We start from the raw sequence: 23,606 nt of genomic DNA, 5'->3' as shown, positions 1-23,606 counted from the left end.
CATGATTTTCTGCTGATGGACTAAGAAGTAGCTTTGAAGTGTAACTCTGAGCTATAAGCAGTTTTGGCTTCAAATCCAGTCTCAGGTGACGTCTAAATAAACTCCAGCCACTTCATGTTAAATGCTTATTACTGAAGAGAAGAAAAAAACTCGTTCTGCCTCTGACATCACCTCATCAACAAAATATATATTTTCTTGCACATCTGTCCGTTCTAACTGATTCTAACAATAATACTTTTACCATAATTTAAAGGATAATGTTTAACTACTGTAGATCATCTTGTTCCCTGTCTCCTCCTGGTCTTTTAATGCCAGCTATCAAACATCTCCTGGTCACACTTACCACTAGCTTCCATACCCTCACAAAGCTCAGTCTTCACTTCGCCATTGGGCCGCTCAGCTGCCAGGTGTGACAGCTTGCTGGTCATAGTGGCAGCGGTGACGATAGCCTTGAAGCTCCGTTTACGTTTGGGGACGTTCCGCTCGGGGTGGAAGATGATGATGTACACCTTTGGCATATAGAGCATGCCCAGAGAGACAGAAGCACTGAGGCTCAGAGACACCGTCAGTGTCGCCGTCTGGATGTACATCTGTGGATAAAACAGAAGGAAGAACTGGCTGAGAATGAGATTCAAAGAGGCAGTACAATGACCAAGACATCGACCTCCTAATAATGCTCAACTGTGGTGCAAAGAAACTATGAAACAGTTGGTGCTTTTAGTGACCTATAATAATTCCAAGGATTACATTTAAACAAAGTTTATATTAAAAATGGACGTTTAATTTCAGTGATCTAGTAGCTCATCCAGCTCACAATCATTCCCAATTCAGAGATTAATGTAATGTGTTAAATACAGAAAGAATGTGATTTGATATTTTGTCATTTATTGGCTGTACTGCACAAACCAATGAGAAGCCAAGAAGGCTCGCATTAATCTAATTCAACACTAAATTAAAGTGTTTGTATTATGCATTATGAGTAAGTAAGTATTATGATTACTGTAGTAACTGTCATTAATGTCCCCTGTCTCACTCTGTTCAGTGACAAATCAAATTCTTCTGATCCTCACAGTTTTGGCTGTCGAGTCAGGATAGGAGGAAAAAGGGTTAAGTGCGCTACCATGCCCTCAAGGTCCATCCAAAGAATAAAAGAGACCCTAGGAAGAATTTTTTTAGAAGAGCTAATTATTCTGGCTGTTATAATAGATAGTTTTCTGAAGGCCTTTTCTATACAGCCTCACAGTGCAGCCTGTTATGAGTGTAATTTCATAAACCATATTTTTTTTATTTATTATATGGGTTAAACTTAAACGTACTTAATTTTAACATACCTGATTCTATTCTGATCAGTACTAAACAATATTTGTTATCTTTTCTACATTTTTATTTTTATTTATCTTTGATTGAGAATAAAGGGAATTTACTACTAGCAAATAAGGAATAGTGCTATTTTAGCACTCTGATCATTTTTAACAGATAAGGCTGGATGTTGAAACCTTTTGCCACCTCTCAGATGTGATGACAGGGGAAAGACAGGGGGACTTCAATCTCTCTCTGCCCCACTTCTCTCGACAGTACTAAAATGTTCTTTTTCACATAATGTATGTTTCATGCTCACATGCAAAAAATAACCAAAGCGTCCAACGATGATGTCAGTGTATGTAGAAGTATTGCTGAATGGTGATGATCTAGAAACTCCCGCTTCAGAGTGATGTAAATAGTTTTTCTACTTGCTGAACTGTATGATGTCAGTGAAAGGTGATATCTTTAATATAATACCTCAGTCACACAGGCCTAGAGATTGCTGCCAGAGAAAAATGTGCGATCCTTGGCTAGTTGAAAAACGAGGTGAAGATGTTAGAGGGTGCTGGTTATTGCTCTGTGAAATTAAGTTGGAACGAGGGTACTCTTTGTGTTTGCTTGGTTGCTCGTTAGGTTGTTGCATTTACCTGTATTCTAGCATTAGCTGCACTGAAGCAGTCAACTTTTCTGCTAACTAACCACCAACTGGAAGAAACCTGCTGTTCAGCTTCAAACTAAAAGCCTTATTTGTTGAAGTGGTAAGGCATAAATTTTACTTTGAATGGGAACTCTTCAGTTTCACAGCTGCTTAATAATTAGTTGTTGAGTAGTTGCAGACATGCTGTCATCTCCTTGCAAACAAATGACAGTGACCAAGTCAATAGTACGTTTTTTGCAACCAATTTCACCCAGCAGCAAACAACCTGACAGTGGATAAACTGGTTGAAATACATAAGATAAATGAAAATTATTTTGAACTGCTAAGAAGCTTCTCTACTAGCGACAATAAAAACATGGAGCTGAAAATGAAAACTATGAGTGACGTAAGTAGCATGCAAAGTTAAACATATACAATACTAACTTAAACAAGATTTGTCCTTCTAAAACTTGGCCAGAAGGGGTGAAAGAAACAAAAAACTATTTGGCTTTATTGGAAAAATGTACAAAAACCAAATAATTTATTTTGCACCAGAGAGTACTGATTTTGAGTTAGCTATTGAGAAAAACAGTAACTCCTGTACATTCAGGTGGATTTTATGCAGCAGAGGCATGAGCTGCTGCATGAATAAAATAGGGATAGCTGAGCAGGAAAACCAGTGCAAGTGAAACAATGAAGTCACAGATCAGGTGGACATCACTGCAGCAAATTTTCTCCAACTGCTTTAACTGAACCAAAATGAAACATTGCAGCATTGAGCAGATTCTCGGATTTAAATGGAGAGCATCTTTGTGGTCTCAATTGAAACAGGAAGTATTAAAGTGTTTGTCTTCTCCGTCAGCTGACAGATGTGCTGCAGTCTGTGTTGGGATGAAAACCAACTGTCTGATGCAGCAAGGAAATTGTTGACTCAGTTAACAGAGTGAAAGAGAGAGAACAGTTTTCAATCTGACTCAAGCACACACACACACACACACACACACACACACGTGGGGAGCTCAACCAGGCACCAAAAAGCTCATACCTGCCTTGCAACATCTGTCACAGCACACCTTCGCTTATGCTCCCAAAACAGAACGCCACCTGCTGTTACTGACTGTTTTAACACCAACTTCATTACCATGACAACCACCTCAAGGAAGCACAGCCGGGTTAATGGCCCTTTTAACCGATTGTCAAACTGACAGCTGAATTCCTCAGTGGTGCTCTGCTCAGCCACCAGGAAAGAGAGGAAGTAAAGGGGAGGAAGGAACATTGGCGACAGATGGTGAGTTCCATATTTAAAAGCCCAAAACAAGTAGGTGGCAGTGATTCCAGTGATGCATTAAGGCATCGTTATGAAAATGCACGACACAATTAAAATATAGGGAAAAACAAGTTCTTAAGTAATTTATGTGGCCTCTTAGATATAATCTGTTACTATAAAACCAGTGTTTTAAGGTCACAGTAGTCTAATAATAAGTGTTCCCATATGGAAAAGAAATAGTAAAAGCATATATGATTTACTCATGAAAGTGGCCACTTTCATGAGTAAATCATATGTAAATCATATAAGGCTTACATGATTTACTCATGAAAGTGGCCACTTTCTCATTGGGGTGACTGTGGCTCAGGGGGTTGGGAAGCGTATCTGTAACCGGAAGGTTGCCGGTTCGATCCCTGGGCTCTCTCTGTCCTGGTCGTTGTGTCCTTGGGCAAGACACTTTACCCTACCGCCTACTGGTGTTGGCCAGAGGGGCCGATGGCGCGATATGGCAGCCTCGCCTCTGTCAGTCTGCCCCAGGGCAGCTGTGGCTACAACCGTAGCTTGCCTCCACCAGTGTGTGAATGCGAGAGTGAATGAATAGTGGCATTGTAAAGCGCTTTGGGTGCCTTGAAAAGCGCTATATAAATCCAATCCATTATTATTATTACTTTCATATATTTTTTTAGTAAGTATACAAAACATACAAGTTTCATTGTATAATTTTTCAAGGGATCTTATATGTGTTTTCACTCTTGTATGCTTTTCATACAAGTTTCATACAAGACAGATAAAAACTTTATAAGATTTATATATATCTTTTCCATATGGGTTAGGAAACATAGAGAAGAAAGGTAAGCCAGCAGCGTACTCATAGTTACACACTGGTTTTTAAAGGAACATTTTAACGTGAAATGGCATTACAATTATACTCTCAAATATAGTCTTAGTCTACCAAACTTCAGATTTGTGCAAAAAGGATATAGGTTATCCTGTTATTAAGCCTAACAGAAATAGCCAATTTTCAGGATCAAATGCTCCCTGAATTCTTCAAATCAAACTGAACTTGAGGTGTTGAAGGGTAAAAAGTAGGGGTGCAACAGTACACAGAATTCACGGTTCGGTTCAGTTCGATACTTTGGTGTCACGGTTCGATATTTTTTCGATACAAAAAAAAAATGTTCATGCCTTTTTAATTTGTCATTTATTAAAATTATAAATATATATTTTAACTCAAAAGTACAGTTTTTAAATTGAATGTTGCTGAAACAACAAAATAATGGGAGAAAACATCTGTCTGCTTCCACTTGTCTTTGCATTAGGATGATGTCGGTGTAAATGTGCAGTCATATTCGTTCTGTTCCCACTAGTGCTGTCAGCGTTAATCTCGTTAAAATGACGTTAACGCCATAACGCGGCAAATCTCCGTTAACGAGTTACCGCGGATCGTCCCGTGTGTGGGGCTGGACGGCGTCAACATGTTAACGAGCTAACTGCGCTAACGCACTAGTTCCCACCAATGTAATTGAGCATTGCGTGGCACATCCGACATACTGTTTTACTTTTGTCCATCAGGGTCATGCTTCACATGAAAACCAAAATAGTTCCAAACGCCAGATCTGAATGAGGGTGGGGGAGGTTCAATTTCGGGTAGCGTTGAGGCGGCTGCCATGTTGCAACGAGCTTAGCTTCTGTCTCACTAGCTTGTGCTGCGCTCAGTGGATCTGCACTCGACAGTGTAGCCTAGGTGGAGTAGTCGAACGCAGATCCATTGAGCTCTCAAAACAGACAGCATCGTCAGAAGAAAAGTTGATAAAATAAATAAAAATTTTGTATTGTAGAGTAGAAAAACTCTATATAAGAACCAGTCCATTCACCACTGCTATTACTTTGGATTTTGGAGTATCTGTGAAATTATGCTAGTTCACACGATCTGCCACTCCATGGCAAACTACAGATACATTCTTAAGCTATTTCCAAACTGGAAGTAATTTGCTTGTCGCACATTGCTTTGAAGCTGAAGGCCGGTCACGTATGGACAGTCTGGCCCCAGCTACCTGGGCAGCATTGTAATGTACTATACCATACATGCCATACAACTTCATTTTTAAAGCACTTTGGGCATTTTCTTTGGCCTTCAGACAATAATTCTGATTGCTACAGTGCCAGACAGGACAGGCAAAAAAAAAAAGCACTTTAGCAAAAAGTAAAAATAACACCAATTAAAAAACTATAATAAAAACAAAAACAAGCAACTACAAAACAACAAAACAAAATCAAAACAAGTAAGATCAATGTCTCATGATGGGCTGAAAAGCCAGAGAGTTTTAAGATGAGTTTCAAAATGGACAATGTAGGTGATTGTCTAATGTGCAAAGACAATTTATTCTATAATCTGGGGTCAACAAAAGAAAATACCCTCCAAACTTCCGCTTTTTGTGCATGTATGAGCAGCTGGTCAGATTACTTGACTTTGGACATGTATGTGTGTATGTGTATGAGTAAAGCAGCTCAGAGAGGTACCACAGGCCAAAACTATTTAAGGATTTAAATAATTTAAGGATTTAAAAACAAAAGAACTTTAAGAGGGATTCTAAAGTGCACATGCAGCCAATGGAGTGTGGCCATAATAGGCTTAAGGTTCACTTCTCTACACACTGCAGTCAAAAGTGGCATTTTGAACCAACTGGAGATGTGAGAGGGAAAACTGTCTCCTGCATAACCTCCTGAGGCCCAGCCTATTCTATTATGTCCTCTGTATGGACATTTGTTTTTGGTCAATATCTTGTGACTTATTTGAGCTATCTTACTAAGTCCTGGTGTATTAAATAGAGGACATCTTGGGCTTTCCACTGATATCTCATGTGTTTGAGTAGCCTCTTTTAGCTCCAAAGAGGCAGCAAATCACAAATAACATTAAATGGGAATATTCTTTTTTTTCTTGGTTCATATAGCGCACTACAGTAATCCCACAGTAATAATGTCACAGTACTGGGTCTGGGACACAGTGTTTTGTGTTTCTTGATTAACTGATATTCTTTGTTTTAGTGTTATTCATGGTTTTGGTTCTCCTTATTGTTCTCTGTGTGTTATAGTCTTATTTTCTATTTCTGTTTGGTTTCTGTTACTTTGCCTTCCCCGTGTTCCACGTTTCATGTCTAGTCACCCTTCCCTCTTGTCTCCATGTCTCAGTGTCAAGTCTGCATCTTTGTGAATGTCTCTTGGTTCCTGTTTTACTTTGACAGTCTTGTGTCCCTCTCTTCTCTGCTCTTCTCCTGTGTCTCATTCCCTCGTTTCATTAAGCCCTGTTTTCCTCTTTCCATTGTCACATCGTTACCCCATGTGCTGTGTGCTTCCCTATTATCTTCGTCCCTAGTCTCTAGTTTCCTGGGTTCCTAGTTTTCTAGTTTCCCAGTGTTTAGTTATTAGTTTTCAGTTTCTAGTTCAGGTTTGTTTTTTGCAAGCTTATTTTATAGAGTGTTTGTGCAGAGTCCTGCATTTGTGTCCTTCATCCTGTCTACTACAGCTAAACATGACAAAGGCATGTATTACTGTCTCCAATGTTGTCTATAGAGGATAGATTTCACCTTGGCCATTGAAATGAAAGAAGGCCTTAAATGAAAGAAGCTAGACTTCACTACTGCTCCAGTTTAAACTCACCATCTGTTATAAAGCCCAGATTTGCAACTGTGGACATGACATGCATAACCCATGGGCTCAAAATTCACATGGGGAAACTCAGAGGAACTAATAGGTCTAAACACCAACACTTCTCTACTGTAAGGTCGGGGGGCGGGTTCATTCCACTGCAGGGCAACCTGCATGTGGCGAATAAAATTTGAACTTGAACTTCAGTCTTCTTTTCATTAAAATGTAAATGGACCTAATATTGAGCCCTGTGGAACTCCACATGAGACTGGGGACACTGAGTCTGAATGGACCATGTTCAAGACTTCCATTGGTGAGGCTGCTACACTGAGTTGTCGGTAAAGGTGGCTGGTGCCTGTCGTGGTGGTAAACCCTGAACCAGCTGGTGTACACTAGAGGTGAAGGGAGTGATCAGGCGGAAGAAGGCGTCTTATCGGGCTTGGTTAGCCTGGGGGACTTTGGAGGCAGCCAATAAAATCAGTGAAAGGAATACCTCAAGGAGCTCCTTAATAGGGCTGCCACAAACGATTATTTTTATAGTCAACTAGTCACTGATTATTTTTGCGATTAGTTGACTAATCAGATCACGTATCCACTGGACGTGAAACATACAGCTTATTGCAACCAGCATGCATCTACTCTTATATAACTATCATTAGCTTACAGCTTTAAGTGTTTAAGGTACGTGCTAACTAAAAATAAAGACAAGACGAAAGTTTATTAAACTTTTAATGAAATTTGCAGATTGTCTCGGTGGAGTTTAATAAACTCAGCCGTCTGCTCCTTTCTATCTAAAATGTAACAGGACATTGGAGTAAACTCTCGACCATCTCACACTTCTGTTTAATCAGTTTTCTGTTTGATGATTATTCAGCTGTGTGAAAACTATAACTTTAATCTCAGCCAAACCAATTTACTCAGGAACAAATAAAACACTGAAAAAAGCCAAACAATAACATTTTTTAATTTATCTAAGTGACTTATATATCATGTTTAACCTGAGTAGCGAACGACTGCGGGGGTCTGAAAATTATGCGCCGAGAGTTTGCTGTTCTCGCCGGCTCTAGTGCGCCTTGAACCCCGGCTCGCTATCGAGCTGGTGGGTAACAGACGTCTCCGAAAACGTTGGAGCATTTTTTTCAAATATGTGATGTCTTGATAAACTGAGCAGATATTTGAAGTTTGCACAGCTACATGCTTGCCTGAAAATATCTTATAAGTTTATTTTGTGACCCAGAAAGAGAAATAAGAATAATATTTAAACTAAGTAGCTGCCGCCATTGTTTGAAACTAAATTAGTCGCCGACGATTTTGATCGTCGATGTAATCATGACAAGTCGACTAATCGGGGCAGCCCTACTCCTTAATCCCACTGACATGTCTTCTGTAGAGAAAGCAGAGTCTGAGGATGAGGGGGACAACCCATCCATCATGAGGAGTGAGGTCAGTGAGGAAGTTAACCAAAACCTTGGTGGCAGGACCCCTGGGGGTGGATGAGGTTTTCTTTGGGTTCCTGAAGGCCTGTAGGTCTGTCTTAGTTGACACGCCTCTACAATGTTGTATAGAGATCTGTGGCGGCACCTATGGACTAGCAGATCAGGATGGTGTGTCCTATTTTTAAGAAGGGGTACAGGTGTGCTTCAGCTATAGGGGGATCACGCTTGTCAGCCTCCCTGGGAAAGTCTATGGAAGAGTGCTGGTAAGGAGAGTCTGTCAGTTAGTCAAACCTCAGATATAGGAAGAACAAAACGGTTTTCATCCTGGTCCCAGAACACTGGACCAACTCTTTACCCTCTCAAGGATACTTGAGGGTGCCAGGGCTCTGCCGGAGCCCTAATGGATGCTGCCCTTTGTCACAATTCTGTTCGTAATTTTTACGGACAGAATTTCTAGGCATAGCCAAGTGGTGGAAGGCTTTCACTTGGATGGTTTCAGAATTTCATCTCTGCTTTTTGCAGATGATTTGGTTCTGGTGGCCTCATTGGGTGATGGCCTCCAGCTCGCACTGGATCGGTTTGCAGCTGAGTTTGAAGCGGTGGGAATGAGAATCAGCACCTCCAAATCTGAGGCCATGGCCAAAAGTGCTGGCTGGCCTCTCCCTTAGAGATAGGGTGAGAAGGATAGCCATCCAGGACGGGCTCAGAGTAGAGCCGTTGCTCCTCCACATCAAAAGGAGCCAGTTGAGGTGGTTTGGCTATCTGACAAGGATGCCTCCTGAGGGAGGTGTTCTGGGCATGTCTCACCGGGAGGAGGCCCCGGGGCAGACTCACGACATGCTGGAGAGACTATATCTCTCGGCTGGCCTGGGAACATCTTGCTGGACAAGCTGGAGGGGGTGGCCAGGGAGAAGGAGGCCAGGTGGCCAGGATAAGTGGAGGAAGAAGGATGGATGGATGAATGGATGGATGTAAATTTGAAAAATCATGAATAACAATAATAATAATTAGAATTTTCAGTTCCTGGAGAAATTGCATTGGGATAGCAATAACATTAAGTGCATTACTCTTTTCTGGCATCGTGTATTATACTAAATTGTATATAGCATTTGTGTTCTATTTTATTCTATTTTATTCGATTGTATATAGTATTCTATTCTATTGTGTACAGTATCTTATTGATATCTAGTTGGCGGCTAAGCCACATTCATCTCCACCAACTACAGAGGACTGGTTAGAATCGGGAATTTCATCAAGTTTCTTTTCAGACTGTCCAGGAACTCAGCGATGACCTAGTCTAGATCTGGGGGGAGATCTCCGAGGCTACCATCTACTGTCTTATTAGGGGCATGCCCCAAGATTATCAGGCATACATACAATCACATGGGGGCCATACAAACTACTGAGTACCATTCTGAGTTTGAGTTGTGAAGAAAAGTTTGGAAATGGACTAGGCAGTTACATAATTTTTTCACCTTGATTTTGGGGGTATATTTGAATTCAGCCCCCTGTAAGTTGATTTTCATTTTCATCAAAAAAGTGTGGGTCTTTTTATTTTAACGTTATCCAGTTCATATCATATTAGATATCCAACATGAATTCTTATAAAGCAATATAAAGCACTGTGTAGTTTTTCTTTGGACATTGGCTCCTTTTTCACTCATTTTAAATCTAGTGCTTTTCAGAGGAATGTCTTTTTTCTTAGGCCAGTTAACTCACTGTCTTCCCATGCTTCAATGAATCATTAAAGCATGAAATGACAGTGAACAAGTATTGTAGTTACACATAGCAGAAAAATAGAGAACTTTTGAATTCTATCTTTAGTTACAGCCTGTTGAATCTAAGAAAATAGCAAAGATAACACATTTATCTTGAAAGACATAAAATAGCATTCTTGCGCCAACAAAGAACTATTAGTCGAACCTTGGCATATCTCACTATATTTCCCATTTTTCAAGCAAAATATAATTAAATGATTAATGGTTAATTAATGGTGATTAATAGTAGAATGGCCTATAATTACAGATGATGATGTCAGTAGATATTCCAGCAGATCCTGTACATCAACAGCAAAAGCTCTAAGCACTCTGTTTCAAACAGTTTTTTTCTGGTGGAGAGGAGATATCCTCCTTACTATGGTCATCTCAGGCACAGAACACAGAAGTCACACTTACCTGGTATTCTGGCATTGTGATTTTTCGGTTGATATAAAGGCAGGTGGAAAAAGAGCTTGTTACATGCAGTGAATGAATTAACAGGTTTTATCTAAGCCCAATATAAGATACATTATGATTTTCTATGAACTAGTCTTGTGTCATTTATCATTTGCGTACACACAGCATGTGTGAGAGCATATTTAGACATTGCTGATTTGTCTAGTTTCTATTTGGAAACGCTGTTAGATGGGTAAATATTACATAAATATGAAGGTGAATTATGCTGATGTGCACCCACCCTCTCTGCTGACTGTGCTGTGCCAAAGAAGATAGGGATGAATGCAAGCCAGATAATACAGGTGGTGTACATTGTAAATCCAATGGGTTTGGCTTCATTGAAGGTCTCTGGCACACTTCGGGTCTTGATAGCATAAACAGTGCATGTGACCATCAAGAGAATGCTATATCCCAAGGAGCAGATAAGTGACAGGTCAGAAATGTCACACTTCAGGACACCCCGTGCATTCTCAGGATCCTGTGTGCGCTGCTCCCCGTAGTCCACAAAGGTATGTGGTGGGTCAGCAGCAAACCACAGGAGGACACCCAACAGCTGAACTGAGATGAGTGAGAAAGTGATAACTAGCTGCGAGGCTGGCGAAATGAAGCGTGGTGCTGTCACTGCCTTCTTTCCCTGTTCGAAGATGCGATGGATACGGTTAGTCTTGGTGAGCAGCGCAGCATAACTGAAGCACATTCCAAGGCCCAGGAAAATGCGGCGGAAGGAGCAGACGACAATATCAGGAGCAGCAATCATGGGGAAGGTGATGATATAACATAGGAAAATACCTGTCAGCAGGACATAGCTCACTTCCCGACCTGAGGCACGCACAATGGGTGTGTCATTGTAGCGAATAAAGGTTACGATGATAAAGGTTGTAGCGATAATGCCTAGAACAGAGATGAAGACAGGCACCACTGCCCAGGGCGAGTGCCACTCTAGCTTGATGATGGGGATTGGTTGGCAGCCAGTACGGTTTTGGTTGGGTCTCTTCTCGTAGGAACAGAGCTCACAGGTGAACTCACTGGCCTGGAAGTGGTATCCCTCGCAGCGCTCACAATGCCAGCAACACGGCACACCCTTTACTACTTTCTTCCTCTCACCAGTGCGGCAGGGCAGGCTGCATACTGAACCCGGAAGGGACAAGTCCCCAGTTGTCCACTGTAAGGCCTCCATCTAAGGAGAGGGAATAGGAAACTAAGCACTCTGTACCATCATAGTTGGGTCTAAATCAAAGTTCAAATATATTATAGAACTGCACACAGCAACAGTTTTTAGATAGAGCTAAACAGAACACAATCAAATAAGATACTGATTCTTCTTGATGCAGTGCGAAGAATCAAATTGAGAAACACATAAACTTTTTCTTTGCGCTTGACTGGGGAGCATATTTGTTATTTTCATGTTTTATACCCCTTGCAAGTTAGCGGCCCTTACATTTAGATGCAACTGATTGGTCCAGTGCCCGATGACCTTGTACTCTGCCACCGACCTGTTGTTGATCTGATACTGGAAGATGTCATAGCGTCCGGGAGCATCCCCATTCTCATTAAAGATGACTGGAGTCCCTGCACTTCCTGAACAAAGCAACAAAGCAACAAAAAAGAGCAGAACATTCTGTTTTCAGAAATTGATGGAAAAGGGAAACACAAGATAAAGAGTTATCCTAATACGCGGAAAGAGAGAGATATCAGATTAAATTAAAAAAGGGGTATTGATAAAAAAGTGCCAGAAAATACTCAAGTTTAAAATTAAAATCTTTAACTGTATATTTATTTTATAACTTATATGCACGTTTTAAGCAATTTGGAGTTTAATGTTCTCCAGATGTCCTGATTGATGATTTGCTGATGCTCACAAAGTAATCCATTGTAACAGGAATTCAAATACCACTAATTATTAGCAAAAATTAAACTAAAATCTTAGTACCCTATTTTTATGTCAAAAAATTTTGTTTAATCAAATCCCACACGTAAAAGCCAAAAATGCAGTCAAATGTTTGTCAGGAACGCACCAAATCCTAGCTGTGTAGAAATGTTGGCCAATCAAAAGTCTAGAAGCCTGGGAGGGAAAGAGTAAACAGAGTTTTATGCAAACCTTAAGTGCTTCTGAAAAGCTTTTGTGTTTTTCTGGAAAGGCAGCTAATTTTGTGTTACTTTTCAAGTGCCTTCATCATTTCAAATGTTAATAACCAAAGACAGTATTTTGGCTGGTGTAGGAAAGAACAAAATGCATACAGCATGCATAAATTTTAATTAAAAAAAATTAAATATACTTGCAACAATGCATCAGTGATGCATTGTTGCAAATGCCATCAGTCCTTCAGACAAATGATGTTCTCCGGGGGAACATCAAAATCAGACTTACATTGCACATAGTCCACCGGATTACTAGACAAAGAAGCGTGATTTGTCACTCCCAAGAGTAAGTCCCCAGTGGTTTAGAGTCTATTGGCATTGTGCTTTACAACACTGCACCACTTTGCATTGTGCTTGGTCATGTAAGGTTTGGATGCAGCTGATGGGCCATGAAAACCTCAAGCTCTGTATGCACTGTTTTGGAGCTAATCTGAAGGCAACACCAAGTTTGGAGGTTTATAGCGACTGACTTTGGAGATTGTACCTTGGCATCCACTGACCCTATTCTGTGATTTTGTAGGGCACTTCATAGCTGAGTTGTTGCCATTCGTAGTTGCTTGTAATATGAATATACAAGTATAAAGGAAAAAAAACTGTTTTGACTGGCATATTAAAGCACAATTTGTAAACCCAAATGCTAGATCCCAATGCTTAAGGAAGAGCATTCAGAGTCTTGGTTAATCTTGCTAAACCTCTAAATGGATTCACTCTATTTTTCTTGCAGCCGCTATATTTACTGTATTGTGGTGTTAGTATACAGTTGAGCTGGATTACTTGCTGTGGGGTAAATAATACTGGGGACTCGAGGCACATTAGTTTAGATGTGGAAAGAGGAAGAGCAGAAGATAGAAGCTAATTTGCAGAACATCAACAACAAAAGAATTCACATTCATAATAAAGTGAGTGGGTGGCAGTTTGATTCGATGCTGTCCTGATTTCTTTCTTCAGCATAAATAAAAGTAGTCCATAACACATCACTACGGAGATGAATCAGCACAGCTTGCCTCAAGATGTACAAACGCCCCTCCACCACCTCCTATCCCCTCCCCCACTTCCCTTCACTTCACTTCCCTTCACTTCACTTCACTTCACAGACTCTGCTTTGATACAGAATTAACATCCTGACTTCAAAACATGATAATCACAATAACTCACTGGTGATCTCTGTCATTTAACACAATAAGAAACAGACTACAAATAAACATTCTGTGAACAAACAAAAACAACTTGTACTATTGGTTACACATAAAATAAGATAGTTTCAATACTAGAATGTTGAGTCCAGATTGGTTTTCTATGAGTTTTGGTAAGTTTTTATCACATGACAACTAACTAAGGTTTTAGATCTCAGCACTTAGCTATTACGGTTGAAAGTTAAAATTTTTTTGATGCATCAGCTCTATTATACATTCAATAAAAATCAGTCCATCACATCAACACCAAAGTGTTGATGGGCAGTGACACATGTAACAAGATTTATTTTTAAGAAATTAATCTCTGGAGAATTTGACCATAAATATTCATACTTTGTTAATTCTCCTGTTCAACCTGGATCCAACAGGACCGCATCTTTTTTAGTACACTGCCAGGAAGCACAGTGCAGCAAGGTACCTGGATTTTATGGAACCGCTACAGCTGAAGCTTGCCAGGTCGTCCATTCATCTGCGTGATAATGAGTCTGAACCTATATATTCACTCTGCTCGTATTTCTACATCCTTGCTCTGACTTTAATGTGTACTCGTCTGCAGCTTTCACATTTGTTCTGCTACCTTCACACAACATCCTGAGCCACATCCACTTCAGGGATGGCCATGGCTCAGGTGGTAAAGCATGACCTTAACCTTTTTTTTTTTCCTGCTAGTCTTTTCAGATGTCTTGATCTCAAGACATCTTTCAAGATGTCTTGTTCAAAGTAGAGTATAAAGAATTGTATTTTAGCTTAATAAAACTGAAGAGAAGCTGACGTCTGTTTCAACAATGTCTGTTGTTGAGATTAAAAGTCCACTAAAACAGCTGAATTATTTGTTTCCTCCTTATGCCTTGCTTTGCACTTTTTTTGTGAAGTCGCAGCAGGAGATGCACTTGTCACATATTCATCAGTTCACTCACTTAAAACATCTCTCCTCATCCCTCACCAATCCAATCTGATTGCTGCTCCACAGGGTCAATCACACTGCTTTAAAACATCAGAATGGTCTTATTGATTTTTATTACGCATCCAATGTCCAACTAAATCTGAGGGAATCTCCCTGACCTCTCCCTCTTTCTCCCTCACCCACTGCTCTACTTTGCTTAGCTAAATGTGTTCAAACAGAACGTTGGTACAAAGGCCTCATACAGATGGCTACATTGCACTGAGCACTAACATTAGGACAAGTTTTCCGATTAACCTTCTGACGCTCCTCTAAAAATAAGCACAATGAGCAGACGGCTGAATTGGCCATTAGCCACTAGAAAGCCTAGTGTTTGTGTGTGTCTATACTGCAATAAAAAGAAGCTAATTGAGGCACAAATCGCACATGGGCCATATACTGGTGAGCCAGGATTAATTGGTGGTGCATAATAGATGCTGCAAAGCTAAGCTGAGTTGATGTTTTTAGAGGCTGCAGATTAATTCACAGTTAACCGATTCAGTTAATTTGCTTCATCAGTGAACTGACTGGTTTATGTTTAACAGGTTTAGTTAAACTGATATTACCCATGTAAACCTGCCTGAAATGACATCTACAAGTTTTCTAGGTCCCCTCCTCGATCACCGTCAAGCCATGGAGAAGGCGTGTTCTCGATTGTCTGGGGCACAACCCTGGAAGATCACCGGCGCCAGTTCAAGGGGTGCTGAATCAAGGCAAAGGATCACCCCGTCGCCAATGCTCAGAGGGTCAGGCCATGCAGCAGCCAGGCGGATGCAGCCAGGCCCTGGGGAGGAGGAAAGGTGGCTGTTGGAGCTTATTGTCTTGGAACAGCTCAGCATGTAGATACAGTTGCCAGTGGAAATGAACCAGCGCTGGCCGGAAAAGGCTCCTCAGTCCACCTCCGGTGTCACAGACTACCATGGAGCCTTACTAACTCATTTTTATCTGTTTCCCCTCCTCAGGTGCTGGTGGCTACAGGCGCTTCACCCATTTCATGGGGAGTCACACAGATGCTGGGGCAGGAGTGCTGGAGGTGGGGGTGTCTGGGATATCTCCGCAGGGAGTGTGCACTGATAGAGGTGGGGCAGATGTTTTACATCTTCAGCATCCCAGCATGTTCCCCCAGTCTGGGAGGGACATACAATGTTGAACCAGAGACATTTTTGGAGGTATAGCGTGTGGAAATTCTTTGTGTGCATGGGGATGTTGGGGACAGTTCTTAAAAGCTGTTGTGAACTGATATTCCAGGTGATTCATAAAAATCCTTACGGCTGGAAATACTCTGGAGGGAATAACAGCAACATTTTAAGGGTGGGCATCCAGGGCGGGCTCACTGATAGTGCACATCCTGCCCAGAATGTCAGCTGGTAAGCCAGCAGCCATTGCGCCTTTGCACTCAACCTTTAGTAAATGTCCCATTTGAGTGCATTGGCATGGACCTCAGTGCTGCATCACTGCAAAAAGTGTAGCACAGGTGCTGTTTCAGGTCATCTCTCCAGGTCCTGAAAGAGATACTAACTGATTAGGGCACCTCGTTCATGTGTCGCACATTAAAAAAGCCATATGAATTTCTGGGTGTTAAATCTGTTCGGACCACCATCTATCACGCTCAGACTGATCATCTGACTAAGACATTAAAATCCATGACTTGTAAGTTCATTGCGAATCATGAGGTGGCTGTAGCTCAGGAGGTAGAGCAGGTCATCTACAAATTGGAAGGTTGGTGGTTTGATCTGCAAGCCAAATATCCTTCGGCAAGATAAGTTCCGGAAGTTGCTCATATGAATGTGTGATTGTTAGACAGAAAGCATTTAGGTAGAAAAAGAAGAGACAAAAGTGCTTGTGGGTGTGAATAGGTGAATGAGGTATTAGTATATTATAGGGCTATATGGTATAAAGAGTACTTTATATTATATAGAGTACTCAGCTTTGAGTACTCAGAATAGAAGAGTATTGTTTAAGAACCAGTCCACCCACGAGGAAATGGGACCACTGGCTAGCCCCTATTTTGCTGGCTGTATGAGAGGTGCCCAAGGTTGTCCAGTTGGCCAGGTCTCTCTTGGAAATGAGATTTAAATCTCAATGAGACTTTTCACCTGGATAAATAAAGGATGACTTGAAGCCACCATGTTGTCCTGCTGTTTTGAATACAGTGGCCATGATGGACACCACTGTTCTGGCTAATCAGACTTTATGTACATGGCTAGAGAGCAGCCAAATATGTAATATGTAGTAGTATTGTCGCAGTTACTTACTGACAATAGGTCAGCTAAACAAGTGGATGGATTTTTTTGTCATTATTTTTACCACTCAATTAGATATTTCACAGTACTTTTTTGTAGGTCCTAGCACACACAAGGAGATGTTTGCTTGAAAAACATAAAATAGAAAGACAGTAAGCAATTTAAATATCACTTTCCGTTTGAAGAAAAACTTTTTTTTTGCTTTAAGAGAACCTCTGTTCACCTAATAGACATAAATTACTTTATCATGAAATTACAATGTACTTAAAATAACCTAAGGTGTATGTAAAATTACTTCATACTTAAAAAATGTATGCTGCGCTTAAAATTACTTGCAGTACAATTTGTGTCTTCTTCCCTGTAAAATACCTAGATTTAGGAAAGATTAAGTCACCCCATAATACAGCCTCCGCCCTAAAATTTCCTCAGAAGTCAGTGTGCCATATGATTGCATTAGCAATACATTTAATAACGCTCTATATTAACAGTTACACACTATATAGAACCACTTTATAGAATTGTATTTGTTCGCAGATGTTGGCAGCTATCAGCGAATAGTTATCAGCTATTTTGAAACAAAAAAAGACACTTTTTATCCATAACAAAGACTCCATAACAACAAATGGACTGTACAACAGAAAATACAAATGATATTTATGGTCTCCTCACAACAATGATAAGAAAAATAAACTGGGCCAATATGGCATGTTTGTTAATACACTCTGATCTCTGGTCTCCCACTCAGAGACACAGGTCTCCAAGTGTCCAGCATTCAGACGGTTACCTGAGGGCACTCATGTGAGAGAAAATCTGCTCACACAGACATGTAGAACCAAATACTGTCAATAAGGCCTCTGCAATGTTCTGAAGACAGTTAAACTTGTCAGGTAGTGATGTCCAGCAGGTGAAAATGCAGCTCCATGAACACGCACATCTATGTATTCCAGCTGCTTCGATGTTATGTATGATTTCTATACATTTTACGTCAGATAAAAACTTTGGTTGTAAGCTTCAGATAAGTATTTAATAAAAGCGAGACATTTTAAACGAGAATAAGAAAGTATTTCTTTGTGCCCCCCTTTCCCTGTTAATGCCCTACTTGGCCCCCTGGCAAAACTTTGCTAGACCCGCCCCTGCACAGTTACCAGCTGTCAGCTACGTTAAAAAAAAGGATCCTGGTGTTATTTGTCTCTCAGAAACAGTTCATAACTTCCCTTCAACTCATTCATGTCACCTAAAAGGTAAACCTGTTTCTCCATCACCTGTTCAGCTCTGATGATTCAGTAAGGACATCTCCTGGTTTCATCCTCATGTTTCCCTCTCACCACATATCCAAACCGATATCATGACCAGAAGCTTTTACAGCTGTGGCTCCAGCAAACATCAGCTGATACTAGAAAGTAATATTAAATAAATTCTAACGTAAGCTTACCAAGCTTAAATGCGCTGCTGTTGTTTAGCGCTACATCTGCCGGTTTCCTCTTTCTGGCGCAAAGTGGGCGATAAACAAACAAGAGAGAAAAGCCGATCAGCTGATCATTGAGCCGTTTCATGATTGAAGTAGAAACAGGAGAGAGAGGGGAGAGAATGAGAGGAGAAGAGGCAGCTGACAGCGTAATGACAGAATAACTCCAGCTTTGTGTCTTTTTCCATTCTAGCTGAAGTCCGGGACAAACTGTTCCTTTACACCTCAACACGAAACGCGTAATATTTTCTCTGGACGGTTGGCAACTCTACTAACTAACCTTATGAATAAAATAAAGTTCACTACGATATCAGTAAAATCAAAGCACCCACCCAGCTGTATAGAAACTCTGTCATGCTAGCTAGCACGCAGTACGAGTTATTGTAACTGACTGTAAAAAGTCAGCACAACGAAAATAAACTCCACCTAAACTTGGTTTATATCTGACCCAGATAGACTGCAGGTCATAACTTCTTACCTGAAGTTCAGTTCACCTGACACTCGGACCGGCGGCCGCCTCGGGTCTCTCCTCCTCCTGCCTCCCCTTTCTCTCATCCACCTGTTGGCCTCCACCACTTGCTAATTTTACTGAGTCTGAGGAAGCTCCACCATAGCCACCACCAAACAACCGAGTTATTTTTACACAACGACTAGCATCTGGCCAATCCACCACCTTTCATTGTTTATACCGTTACAAAGAAGAAAAAAAAGTCACCGGGCCACCGAGCAAAAGCCCAGTATGCCCGATGGCCAGTCCACCTATGGTCGTGCCATCAGTTAATCCTTTGCGTGCCAACTGTGGCAGGGTAAAGAAGGTTTTAATAAGGCATCATTGTTTTGAGCCTTTTGCTGTAGCAGCTTCCCTGTGTGTTTGCTCATCATCAAGACAAAAAATATTGTCCCAGTCAAGCACAACTTGAAATTTTAGAGGCATTTTTGAGATCTTCAGGTCTCAAGAATGAATTGTGTTCACCTTTGGCTATGGAACTTTGAATCACTCCAAAGTCTCACCATTGAAGTTGACGGCGTGGATATGGGTCAGCAGCTCTTTTCCATCAATGTTGGTCATACGAGGGCACAGGCCAAGGTACCCTGGGCAGAGCTCACGGTGCATGTGGTGCAGAGCATGGGCCATCGCATAGACAGCGTCCATCACAAACTGCACCTTCCCCTCTTGTTCATAGATGGAGTCACGGCCAACTTTCTCCAACCCTGAAACAAAGTTGATCGACTTAAATTACCAAACATATAAAATATATTACAGGCTGAAAGTTCAGTGAACCCACTATGGTTAAATGGGGAACTCAGCTGGGGTCTATTTTGGACCTTCTAATGGTTGCTTAAAGTAATGACTTGAATGACTGACTTACAAATGACTTAATAATTATCATCCAATAATATCATATATAAAAAAGAGAACATTCTGCATAAGTAATACTTTGACTTTAGGATACTTAAGTTTTTTTTATATATAAAACCATAAATATGATTAAGCAGAATTATGACTTTCTTAAGTAAGGAGTAAAAAAATAAATTCACCACTTGCAAAATAGTTACTATGTTAAAAAATGTATAGTGTCACTTTTTCCAGTGTTTTTCTATTGTGTGCCAACTGTACATATTTGTGATTAAATGGTTTCCTTGGCAAAGTTCTTGGTCTTTTTGGTACCACTCCATTGAAAAAAATCAAGCAAGTCAAAACTGCCATGGAAAATGCCTTAAAAAGGAGTTGTTTACTGAGGACCACAAATATCACTGTGGGTTTCATTCAGGCAGCAACATTAAAATGACTAAGAAACTAAAGCACTGACATATTCATCTTTAGGCTCCACAGGGAAGAAAAGAAAAGAAAAAAAAAACACCACACATTCAGAGAGCAAAGCAATAAGCACAATACTGTTCAACTACCTTTACTAATATATATCTGAGTCAGTCTCATCCCACCTCTTTATTTGATCTCTTTTTTTTTTTTAACCCAAAGGTTACGGCACTCATCCTTTCCGTTAGGCAAGAAGTTACTAACAAAGATCATGGGAGTATGAAAAGAGCAACATTTCCTCTAATAAACCCATTAACATAAAAAGATACCTGATCTCATTCGTTGATTTAAAAATAAATCAAAGAATGCAAAGTTTTTTCCAGATTTTCTACAGAATTATTGGTGTTACTAGAGGCACGTTGCACCATGATGTTGGTGCACGCCAAAAAGGAAAAGAGAAAGACAGGAGGGGAAGACTAACTATTGGACTGGACCCTCCATAGACAAGAGACAAGGCTTTGTTGGATTAACAGGAGCACAAAAATCCAATTTAATTTTGATGGCAGACAAGAGAGGAAGGATCTGTCCAAATGGAGACATTTGCTCTGACTAATTACAGATAAAGAGTGATTACATATCTATATGGCTGACCCATGAATGGTGAGCAGACAGCACAGGATGTCAAACAACCGAGACTGACAGAATGTAAATGGTAAATGGCCTGTATTTGTATAACGCTTTACCTGAAGAGTCGGTGCAACATCATCAAAGTAAAATTTGAATGTAGCTTCTCACAACGACATAGCGAAGCTGAGACACCATCACACACTAAGACAAACACACACACATTTTGAAACGCATTTTTGAGTGGCGCTAAATACTAAACAGCTGCTTAAACCCTTCAGACATTGTTGCTGCTTTCAAACAGAGAAGGAAAGAGGGAAAGACGCTGAGCCTGTGTCTAGGTACATCAGTTCATCTGGTTATGTCCCTAACTGAGCAAACTGCAGCACAAACAGGAAAATGTACACAAGAAAACACAAGGCATTCAAATGCAATCTCTCATCTGTAATTAGCTTCTGTTCCCTTCCCCCTTGTTACACTGGGTGTATACATTGTCTCAGTCTTCCTTTTGCTCTTGGTCATGTTCTCCCTTCTAGCTGTGTCCTTCCTTCTCGTGTGTTAGGGTTAGAAGAGTTTTTGGTTATATACTTTTGCTTCTGACCTGTTTTGTTTTTCATTGTGTTTTTATAAGGCCTTTGCAATAAAACTATTTTTTAGTTTTATGCCTTGTCCTCCGGGTCCTGCCTGCCTGCCACACAGAAAAGTTTGACAGTTTGTCCACTAGGAGTTCGAAAAAACGTGTTACTTTAACATTCAACACTTTTTTTCTTTTTTTTAACCTATCTGATTAACTAGGAACAGTCTGTAAACCCATATGGAAAAGAAATAGTAAAAACGTATAAAAGACTTGCATAAGATGTGGCCTACTTCATATAGTGAATCATATAAGGCTTATATGATTTACTCATGAAAGTGGCCACTTTCTCATTACTTTCATATATTATTTTAGTAAGTATCCAAAACATACATGTTTCATTTATATAATTTTTCAAGGGATCTTATATCTGTTTTCACTCTTGTGTGCTTTTCATACACGTTTCACACACAACAGATACAAACTTTATAAGATTTATATATATATCTTTTCCATATGGGCAGCTATAATTATCGAAATTTAAGATGCACATAGCCAGACTAATGATTGAAATTATAATAATAGCAATAGGAGTAAATTTAAAACAGGAAAAGCTGGTGCATTCAAGTGTAAAATGGAGAATAAAAACAACAACACTGATGTTTTTAGTGCCCTAAGTTATCATTTAAGTCTATCAAAGTTGATGAACAGCATTTAATTTAATATTTGCAACTTCAATATAATCTGTGTACACTAAGTAAAAACACAGCAGCAGCTTTTTTATGTTACCCTACAAATGGCCAAAGTGTTGAGTTTGTCTCTTAAATGTGTTTTAGGATAACATTAGGCTTCACTCTCTTACTCTAACATGCATCTCACAACCTGAATTAGAAAACAACATGGTCATTCCCATTATCTAAACAAGCTTCTCTGTAAGCTGCTTCAGCTCGCACACAAAAACAAACAGAATGGTAATTCTAGATTGCAATCAACGACAGGCAGACAAGACGACAAGCTCACCTGTGAAAAGCATCTGTCAGGTAATTTGGCTGAAAGCTGCTTTTATCTGAGCATGTAAGTGTGATGTGTTTCTGTTGCAGTGCTACACTTCAAACAGAATACTTTCATTTTCATTAACCCCCCTAATTTATCCATTAACAAAAGGTTATTGATGTATTTTAATCATATTATAGTGGAGTGGAAAGATTAATTGATTTCTATATGTGCACATTTTATTGGATAGCTTGCACAGTTTAAGGGCTGTTTAGAATTTTGTAACAAAATGGAATTAATGAAATGTCTTTTCTTTATTTGGACTTTAAAAACTCCCTTCATATTCCTATGGAATTAAAAAAATTAACAGATTCATTAATATATACAGGGTTGGTTTTATTAGGTGGTTTAGTGGTGTATTTGAAAACAAACAAACAAAAACAGCACCTCTGCTAAATCACTGACTGGCAATTTTTTTCAAAGAACAGAAATATTTCATATTTTAAGACACATTTAGAATCCACATATTTATACAAATATGATTAAAAAACTGAAAAACATGTTCTCCTATTAAATTCCTACCTTACAATGACCCCATTGTTATTTTTCCTTCAGCTGTAATTAAAATACCATAAAGAAGGTATTTCTTCTTTTTAAGTCAGAGCAAAACAGCAATCAGCACGATTTCAAAGAATTGTTTTATGGCATTTTAAACACGATTGATATCTTCTAAGAATTACATTTATAATTTAAGTATCATTTGTATAATTTAAAGTGTTTTTGTACCTTTAAAAGCATTAGTCTCAACATTAAACCATTGAGAAAATCCAGTCAGCAAACTTATTTTAGCTAATTACATACTGAATGGTAAAAAATAAGAAAGTGTCATAAATTAGGTTTATTAAAGGTATTTCAAGGAAAATATTTTTATCCAATGTGTAAACTCAAGTAAAAGATGGGATAGAAAGAAGATACTCCCATCCAAGCAGGCTGGGGAAAAATGCTTTGCTTTTGAATGAATTTCTTTTTAAGAGCGACACACTTGACCACATGAGTTGAGCTCAGAGGAGGTGGTGACAGACATAACAGATTATTCCGAATTAGCCCAGTTAATTACAGTTAATAAACAAATCCTCTCGTAGAACATATCACACGGACACTGAAGTTTTGAACACA

General features: G+C 39.8%; 1 protein-coding gene across 2 annotated transcripts in view; it reads right to left on the bottom strand.

Annotated features, from left to right (window-relative positions):
- LOC120730294 (metabotropic glutamate receptor 8-like) overlaps window positions 1–23,606 on the bottom strand; it is a 130,598-nt gene that overhangs the window by 1,076 nt on the left and 105,916 nt on the right. For both annotated transcript variants that reach the window (XM_040026586.1, XM_040026587.1), the window contains exons 7-10: window positions 19,492–19,692; window positions 11,939–12,078; window positions 10,742–11,677; window positions 344–590 (exon numbers count right to left, since the gene is read on the bottom strand). In XM_040026586.1, the coding sequence (XP_039882520.1) occupies window positions 344–590; window positions 10,742–11,677; window positions 11,939–12,078; window positions 19,492–19,692 (1,524 nt within the window). The remainder of the gene's footprint in view (window positions 1–343; window positions 591–10,741; window positions 11,678–11,938; window positions 12,079–19,491; window positions 19,693–23,606) is intronic.

Source organism: Simochromis diagramma, unplaced genomic scaffold (genome assembly GCF_900408965.1).
Source record: "Simochromis diagramma unplaced genomic scaffold, fSimDia1.1 OVJJ01000293.1, whole genome shotgun sequence".
In the NCBI taxonomy this organism is placed as follows: domain Eukaryota; kingdom Metazoa; phylum Chordata; class Actinopteri; order Cichliformes; family Cichlidae; genus Simochromis; species Simochromis diagramma.
The sequence above is the reverse complement of the archived record's forward strand: the minus strand, read 5'-3'. Positions and strand labels throughout refer to the sequence as shown.